The sequence below is a fragment of the Engystomops pustulosus genome, chromosome 11 (assembly GCF_040894005.1).
Source record: "Engystomops pustulosus chromosome 11, aEngPut4.maternal, whole genome shotgun sequence".
In the NCBI taxonomy this organism is placed as follows: Eukaryota; Metazoa; Chordata; class Amphibia; order Anura; family Leptodactylidae; genus Engystomops; species Engystomops pustulosus.
The window spans coordinates 66,715,291-66,723,843 of NC_092421.1; the positions used below are offsets into that span (position 1 = coordinate 66,715,291).

Sequence of the window (8,553 nt, forward strand, 5' to 3'; positions counted from 1 at the left end):
TTCATCCTTACTGTAGAAAAATTGAATGTTCTCTTATTTTGTTGCGTGTGATACTCTCTGCAGAGCTGTGTATCTAATCTTATCATGTCTGCTGAGCCTCTGAGCATCTAAGCCTAACTGTACATTAGTGTAGCAATATGATAGTAAGACTTCAGCTTCCAGTAATGTGTGATTGGGGACTTGTGGCTGATGTGTCACTCTTCTCGGTAGCCGATGTCAGGAAGTTCCTGTCATGTCTCCAGGTTGGCGGAGGAGTTTGTGGTTTCCCACTATGATAGCCAGTGTTTCTTTATTGTGGCGGTTCTCTATTTTAGCAGTGACCCCCAATGAGTGAGAATCATATATGTTTAGGTATCTCTCATCAGCAGATTAAGTGTGATAACAGTGTATTACTTCCTGCGTTACACAGAAGAGGGGGAGATCTGCGGTCAGGGGGGAGGCTCAGGAACTAACTGATTACTAAAGTGCAACAATTGGGGCTCCACAGTTTTTTAGAGCGGAGGCAGGGCTGTGGGTTGCAGATTCATACATCACAAAGCACCTAGCTATAGCAAAGAAGAAATATCTGTATATTAGCAAGTATTAAAGTATTGTATTATATCATTTGTTTTCTAAATCAAAAAACATAAGGGAACCTGTCAGCAGGTTTGACCATGCAGTCTGCAGCCAGTGTTATGTATTGTCCCTGGAGAGCTACAGTCATACCTTTTGTGTATTATTTTTAGTAGCAGCAGGACTATGCTATATTAATATTCCAGGATTGTGGCTTCTCCAAGTGCACTGGGGGTGTGGCCTCACACTGCTGTGCTCTGCGGTCTCTGCAGCCGGTGTTCGGTATTGTCCCTGGAGAGATGTCTATCCAGACCTCTGTGTAGGTTGTTTGTAACAGCAGGACTGCGACATCTGGATCCATATTCCAGGATTGTATCTTCTCCAAGTGCACTCTCACTGCAAGTCATCCGGCAGCTGCGGCACCATGTCAGTCATCGGATGTGACCTGTGCTGTGGTGTTCAGGGCTGGCTGCATACTTTATATGCCCCATAAATATATAGGCTATGGTATAGACTAGTCTTGTAGGTTATATTGACATTTTTGGTAAGTCTATTGGCAGATCTTATCCACTGCTGCCTCTTGAAGCCAAAACACAACAATAGAAGTGTCAGTACAGAGCATGCAGCGGCCGATGAGGTGCTCCTACCTACGTCACCGCCATGACTCTTCCTCGTCATCCACGTAATGAGACTGTGAGCGCCTCTGGTATTCTTCATCCTCCTTATCTCTTGTCTTGGTATTGAATGGAGCCGGGAGATTTCTAGTCTGTGGAGCGGCAGTGCAATCATCCATGCAGGACCATTAAACAATTACCTGCCGGAGATTGGAGACTGTGTGACTCACCGATCAATAGGCCGTCTCTTTATATGAAGGGTCCTGTGCTCGCATCTGAAGGCCGCGGTTGGGGCGCAGGAAATCGTTTCCATTGTGACGATGGGAAAGATTTTCAAAAAAAATTTGCATCAATAATGTGTTTATTCACTTTATTGTCTGGTAAATCTAAAAGCATCAACACTAAATACAAGCCCTTTTTTACCATTTTGTTGGGGCGTAATTCATGGGCATAGTATATGAGGTCAGCACAAGAGCGCCCCCCCCCCCCCCCCCCGTACCATAGTTTCTTATGATAAGTATTCAGGAGGCAGCAGTCAGCTGCAGACGCCTCTTGCGTCACTGAGTGATGGATGCTCACGGCCGGACCTGAGCCTCATTATTCATTCATATGGTGTCCGCATTGTATACAGCGTGTCCTCAGCAGCACGCAACTCCGCTGCATCAATGTCCTGCGCTCTCTCTCTCCAGAGTCGATGAAAGATACGAGGCGCAGGTGATGTCACGGTGGGATTATCGCTTCCTTGGCAGATTTTTTGACAAGATGCGACTCTAGTTAATTGGATGAATCATTGCAAGCAGAACCTGTGGCCCCGAGCGGAGATTCATTCATGACCGAGCTACAGAACAGCCGAGTCGTTCTCTGTAATACGTGATCTATCTGTGAATAGGATACAAGATTTCCTACAAAGGATCATCCCAATATGCTCAGATTTGGATTTTAGATACTCCATCCCATCAATTTTTGGGGGGAATGACATACCTGAAACAAATGAACGTGAAGGAAATGCCTTTTCTCTAACATCTATCACGCAAAATGTACTAATGTTCATTGTTCATCTTAAATATCTATCGTCTAGCAGTTATTCTTCCTGCTTCCCCCATACACATGCGTCCTCATCCCATCTTCCATTGGAACAAAGGACCCAACAAGTGTAAATCCTATAATTCAATGAGACAGAGGGTTGAGACATTAAATAGATATGGGGACCAAAAGATCCCTTGTTGGGCCATATTGGTTTCTGCTTAGCTTTTACTTTGACACAATGGGGGTCATTTACTAACGGCCCGATTCGCGTTTTCCCGACGTGTTACCCGAATATTTCCGATTTGCGCCGCTTGTACATGAATTGCCCCGGGTTTTTGGCGCACGCGATCGGTTTGTGGCGCATCGGGGTCGGCATGCGCGCGACAGAAATCGGGGGGGCGTGGCCGAATGAAAACCCGACGTATTCGGAAAAACCGCCGCATTTAAAAACCGAAATGTGTCGCTTGGGAAGCGCTCACCTTCACCTGCTATGGGATGGTGCATTCCGGGGCGTTAAGATTATTTTCGGCGCAGCAGCGCCACCTGGTGGACGGCGGAGGAGCTACCTTCTTAAATCCCAGCCGGACCCGAATCCTGTGCAGAGAACGCGCCGCTGGATCGCGAATGGGCCGGGTAAGTAAATGTGCCCCAATGTCTCATATACACACACTCTTACTCTATTATTATGTCTTATGTTGTCTGTCTATGTCCCGTGATTTGTAAAGTGGTACAGAAATAAAGAGTTATTATTATTTTGTTATTCAGACCATCTAATGTACATGTCACATGAAGAGATGTGTGACCATCGAAAGACGACTCAAGGACTTGTGTGATTTCTGAGAGTCGTCTTCCTCTACACCTGGGGCTCTGTGTTTGCTTGCAGCTTGGTGGTAATACATGTTCACAAGTCATCGCTGAAGAGGGGAGGAAGCCAGCCACCGCAGGAAGGAAGTGAAGGGGAGTCGGGGTGACAGAGACGCTGTAGCAGCCGAGTGACGAAGTGGAACAGACCTGAGCGTGGAGCACATCCTGCAGGTACATTGTGCTCCACCACAACCTCTGCCACTTCATCCCTTGGTGACGGGAGAGGCACCTGCTGTCATTTACTTCCTGCGGGGCTGGTGAGATCTCAGGAAGAGGACCAGAAATTTACTTTTAGACTTGGAGTGGAAAATACAACCTCTTTCAAAACTAACAAGGGGTTTCCCTCATCCTCTGCATTTTCAGTTTCTCTCAGTGCGGTTATGGTTATGAACCCTATAGAACATGTCTCCAGATATGACGTCCTAAGCTTATTCATGCGGCTATACAGTTTTGCCCCATCTAGACTCTTTGTCCATGTTGGCAATTTTCGTTGGAGCTTTTTGTAGCCGTTTTAACATAAAAAATGTTGCAGACACACCGTTGTGCATAAGGGTTTCTTACGTTTTTGATGTCTGATACTTGTGTCCTGCTTGTGACCGTCTGTGTCTCCATGTTGTGTAAGAAAATCTTGGACTCCAGTCACACTGTATAGGTTGCAGGGAGTTTTTATTAATACAAACTATTATACGTGACGTTTCGGTCAACAATAGACCTTTATCAAACTCTGTGGAATATAGTACAAAAAAGAAGTGCATGAGGAATGTTATATAAACACCAAAAAAGCTATTTACATATATACAAATGAGTCACAAATATATTGCGATATTGACATCAAGAGTGCATCAAAATAAAGAGGGAGCAAACTCCAAAATAGGCATTACAATACAGCAATAGCAGTTGTCATGGAGTCACAAACAATGTTAAAGACAAGTGGTGGTTACAGATACAATGGTCTTCATAGGTTCATGAAAGGCATATCTGGTCCAATCTCAGAAAAAATACCTGTGGGAAATACAATGAAAGGTCAGCTTACCAGTCTGTAAAGTGGAATCAGTAAAGGGAGGTATGCTTGTAGCAATGTAGCGCTGCCCAGAAGGAATAGCGGTCTGTGCCGCTTAGTGGAGTGTGGCGCTGGTCTCCTCCTGCTGGCGGCGGCTATTTAAAGCCCCAGGGGAGTGTACTTCCGGTATCGTGACAGAAACTTCCGGTATGGGACCGGAAGTTGTCACAAAACAAAAAAAAAAAAAAAAATTAAAAAATTAAAAAATTGAAAAATGATGAATATTGGACATCGATGGGTATAGAATGGATTTTGAACATGGAGGGGAAAAAAGGATAATAAAAAAGAAAGAAAAAATAGAAAATAAGGTAGATAAAATCCAGAAAAGATAAATAGGAAAAAATTGAGAGATTTAGGGTGGGGGACACTTGGAAAACAGTTGGAGAGCATACAGAGAACAGGCTTATTTTACCCATCCTTAGTAGTGGTGTCAACGAATCAGCATCAGGAGATTCTATCGTCTCTGTAAAAAACACATTAATTAGACACTGGGAATGTAATAGGCTTAGCAAAAGCTTTGTATATTATAGTCTCTATTGAGTCCATCTGGTTGTAATGTTTGTAATGTGTGTATCCAGTAGGATTCACGCTTCTTTAATAGTCCAACTCGATCCCCTCCTCTCCTTGGCATTTCAACATGTTCGATAATCTGGAATTTAAGTTGATTTATGGAATGCCTGGCTTCTAGGAAATGGGCAGGTATGGGGAGTAATGTGTTGTTGAGACGAATAGTGGACTTGTGCTTACATATGCGATCACGGATACGCTGGGTAGTTTCCCCTATGTACGCTAGGCCACATGGGCATTTAATGAGATAAACACAGTAATCAGTGTCACACGTGTAGTAGCCTCTGATGGAGTAACGTTTGCCTGACAGTGGATGTGTGAATGAGTCCCCTCTCTGAATGTTAGTGCATTGAGCACAGTGCAAGCACGGGAATGTACCCCTTTTGGGTGTCCGCAGAAATGATTGTCTGGAAATTTTGGAAGTAGTCCCTATGTCGGCTTTAACCAATTTGTCTTTCAAGTTGGGGGGCCTCTTAAAACAAGGAAGGAATGGTTGTTGGAATTCTGTAACAGATGGGTGACCTTTGTGTAGAATGGGCCAATGTTTCCTGATGGATTGATGGATTTTGTAGGCAAACGGATGATATGAGTGTACAAATGGAATGCGTGGTTGCTTGTGTCGTTGTTGTCGTGGCTGTCTCGATTTGTACTGGTCTAGAGTGTTATGTGGATAACCCCTATTCACAAATTTAGTCTTCATTTCTTCTAACCTAGTATCGACAAGTTCAGGTTTACTGACAATGCGTTCAACCCTGTTGTATTGGGAAAAAGGTAGGGAACGTTTGGTGGATTCAGGATGGTAGCTGGAAAAGTGAAGTAAGTTATTCCGGTCTGTGGGTTTTGTATATATATCAGACCATAAGGTGCCGTCCTCTTTTTTAATGACAAGTGTGTCAAGGAACTGAATTTTCGTAAGGTCGTGATGGATGGTGAATTGTAATTCCGGGCGATTAGAGTTGAGGTATGTCAGAAATTCTAAGAGTGAATTCTCCGGGCCCCTCCATATGCAGAACACATCATCAATATATCTTTTCCAAATTTGACAATGTTGGATAAACAAAGGATTATGGTAAATGAAGGTTTCTTCAAAATCGGCCATATACGTGTTCGCATATGGAGGGGCCACGTTGGAACCCATGGCAGTACCCTGCCTTTGGATGTAGTAATTGTCTTGAAACATAAAAAAGTTTTCAGTCAGTACTAATTTGAGTAGATCTATAATGAATTCTATTTCGAGTTGTGGATATTCGTGGGATTCAAGTAATTTCTGTACTGCCCTGATGCCTAGTTCATGTTTAATGGAAGTGTATAAGCTGTTTACATCAAATGTAGCAAAAATGGTGCCAGGATCAATTTTGTGGATGTCTTTGATCAGTTTCAGAAATTCGGATGTGTCAAGGAGGAAGGACGGAGTAGTTTTGACTAGTGGAGTGAGGATTTTTTCTAAAAGGATGGAGAGTGGTGAGAGGATGGAATCTGAGGAGGCTACAATAGGGCGCCCCGGAGGGTTGGTTAGGTTTTTGTGGATTTTGGGTAATGTGTAAATGACCGGAGTAATGGGATTGATTTTTGTCAGAAAGGTGCGTACATCCCAATCGATAATGCCCAATGTATTGTATTTGTCAAGTGTTTTTTGTATGGCAGTAGTAATTCTGCCAGTAGGATTTCTCTCAAGTTTATGGTAAATAGTGGTGTCACTGAGTTGGGACAAGATCTCATTAATGTACTTGTTCTTATCCTGAATCACCACCGCACCCCCCTTATCTGCCGGTTTGATGATGATTTCCCTATTGGACATAAGGTGTAGTAGGGCTGTTTTGTCAGTACTAGAAAGGTTGTTGGATGCATGCATTCTATTGGTGTTGATGTTGTGTCTGAATTGGGTAACGTCTCTCTCAACAAGGGAGACGAAGGTTTCGACTGCATGTGAGTTTTTGGGAGGCATGTATGTGCTCTTATTTCTAAGGCCAAGATTTTTAAGATTGATGGGATGTGTCTGGTTCACATGGTTCACCGGGCTCCTGGGATTCTCTGTGTGTGTAGCATCAGAGAAATGGGCTTTGAGTCTTAAATTCCTGTAAAACCTTTGCAAATCCATGTCAAGGGAAAAGGTATCATATTTATAAGATGGACAAAAGGATAAACCTTTCTGGAGGAGAAGGAGTTCAGCAGGACTAAGGGATATGGAGGAGATATTTACTATGAGTGACAAGTCCCTATCGGGGAGCTGAGGTATGATGGGTGAAGGGTCCCTACCTGGGATCGAGTTGCCATTGTGGGTGGTTGATCCCGGTTGTTTTCTCTTGCCCCTCCTCGTCTTCCTCTTGGTTGACGTCCTCGATTTGTACCTAAAAAAACAGAAGCCTGCTGTTCTTGGTATTCCCCTTCCATACTGGAAGCTGAAGAGGTGGCGGGTGATCTGTATCTTCGTCGTCGTGCATTGTATAACTGGAAGTTGTCTTGCCATTTATAGACTCTGTCATTCAAGTAGTCCTCAGCGTCCCTGAAGAATTTTTGACGTTTTTTTTATCTCTTGCTCTTTCTTGAATGTGTCTAGAGAAGATTTAAGTTTGGTCTGTAGGGAAGTTAGTTCTTCTGTGGTGACAGTTGCTTGGAGCTGAGACTCAATGCTAGTGACTTTGTCTTGAAGAGTAATGATCTCTTTGTGTAGATATTCAACGGTTAGGGTCATAAGGTCCAATGAGCATTTGTTCAAAATCTGCTCGTATCTTGCGCAAAAATCCTTATTATCCTTAAAAAAAGTCGGTCTTAGGGGGACCCGTAGTCCCCTAGGTATCCGTTGGACTTTGAGGTATTCAGATAACGTTGCACAGTGTAGCTGTGAATTTAATACCTGTTTTGATGTCCGCTCCAAGTCTCTTGTTTTGAACTCGTTAGTTGGAATGTGAAGAAATTCCGTGGAGATAGTAGGTTGCGACAGGATGTCAGCTGACTCTTCGCTGTTGTACGAAAAGGTTCCTAGTGGCATGGTATAACAGGTGCAAGCCAAAATAAGGGTATCATCTGTTTAAAAATTGGATTTTGGCTGCACACTTAATCAAGTATTCGATGCAGGTGCACTGGAGAGGGTCCCAATCCCATATAGTGTAAGAAAATCTTGGACTCCAGTCACACTGTATAGGTTGCAGGGAGTTTTTATTAATACAAACTATTATACGTGACGTTTCGGTCAACAATAGACCTTTATCAAACTCTGTGGAATATAGTACAAAAAAGAAGTGCATGAGGAATGTTATATAAACACCAAAAAAGCTATTTACATATATACAAATGAGTCACAAATATATTGCGATATTGACATCAAGAGTGCATCAAAATAAAGAGGGAGCAAACTCCAAAATAGGCATTACAATACAGCAATAGCAGTTGTCATGGAGTCACAAACAATGTTAAAGACAAGTCGTGGTTACAGATACAATGGTCTTCATAGGTTCATGAAAGGCATATCTGGTCCAATCTCAGAAAAAATACCTGTGGGAAATACAATGAAAGGTCAGCTTTTGTGTCTCCATGTTGTCATGGTCATGATCAATAGCTAAACTATATGTTTAAGTCTCTGAAAGGTGCTATGTACCCTCTCTTGTTTCCTCCTGTAGGGTGCCACATTAAGGGTAGGTTGCCTTCGTCTGTTCTTCCTGGTTATACAAGGCAACTGCTCAGCTATCCTTTGTACTACAATGGTATCCTGACTCTTGCTTGCTCTTCTTGTCTCCTACGTTCCCAGCCTTCGCTTGTCCAAGACTTCAATGACAACACCGGTTGGTCCTATGCACCTATGCTACCCATCCTGACCTTTATCTTGTCTCTTGAATAGTCTGTCTCAACCATGGCTTGCTACTGTGCATTGGC

General features: G+C 43.2%; 1 protein-coding gene across 2 annotated transcripts; it reads right to left on the reverse strand.

The window, feature by feature from the left end:
- Positions 1 to 3,631: 3,631 nt before the first annotated feature.
- Positions 3,632 to 8,170, reverse strand: LOC140106279 (uncharacterized). 2 transcript variants are annotated; one of them, XR_011850757.1, is made up of 3 exons: positions 6,940 to 8,170; positions 4,529 to 4,579; positions 3,632 to 4,058 (listed from the first exon to the last, which is right to left on the reverse strand). XR_011850757.1 is itself a non-coding variant. In XM_072130633.1 (2 exons), the coding sequence occupies exon 1, from the start codon at positions 6,779 to 6,781 to the stop codon at positions 4,622 to 4,624; it is 2,160 nt and encodes a 719-aa protein (XP_071986734.1). In that variant the 5' UTR covers positions 6,782 to 6,926; the 3' UTR covers positions 3,632 to 4,058; positions 4,529 to 4,621. The 2 variants fall into 2 exon arrangements, 1 of the variants encoding a protein (XP_071986734.1); XM_072130633.1 differs by lacking the exon at positions 6,940 to 8,170 and having other exon boundaries at positions 4,529 to 6,926.
- Positions 8,171 to 8,553: the final 383 nt, after the last annotated feature.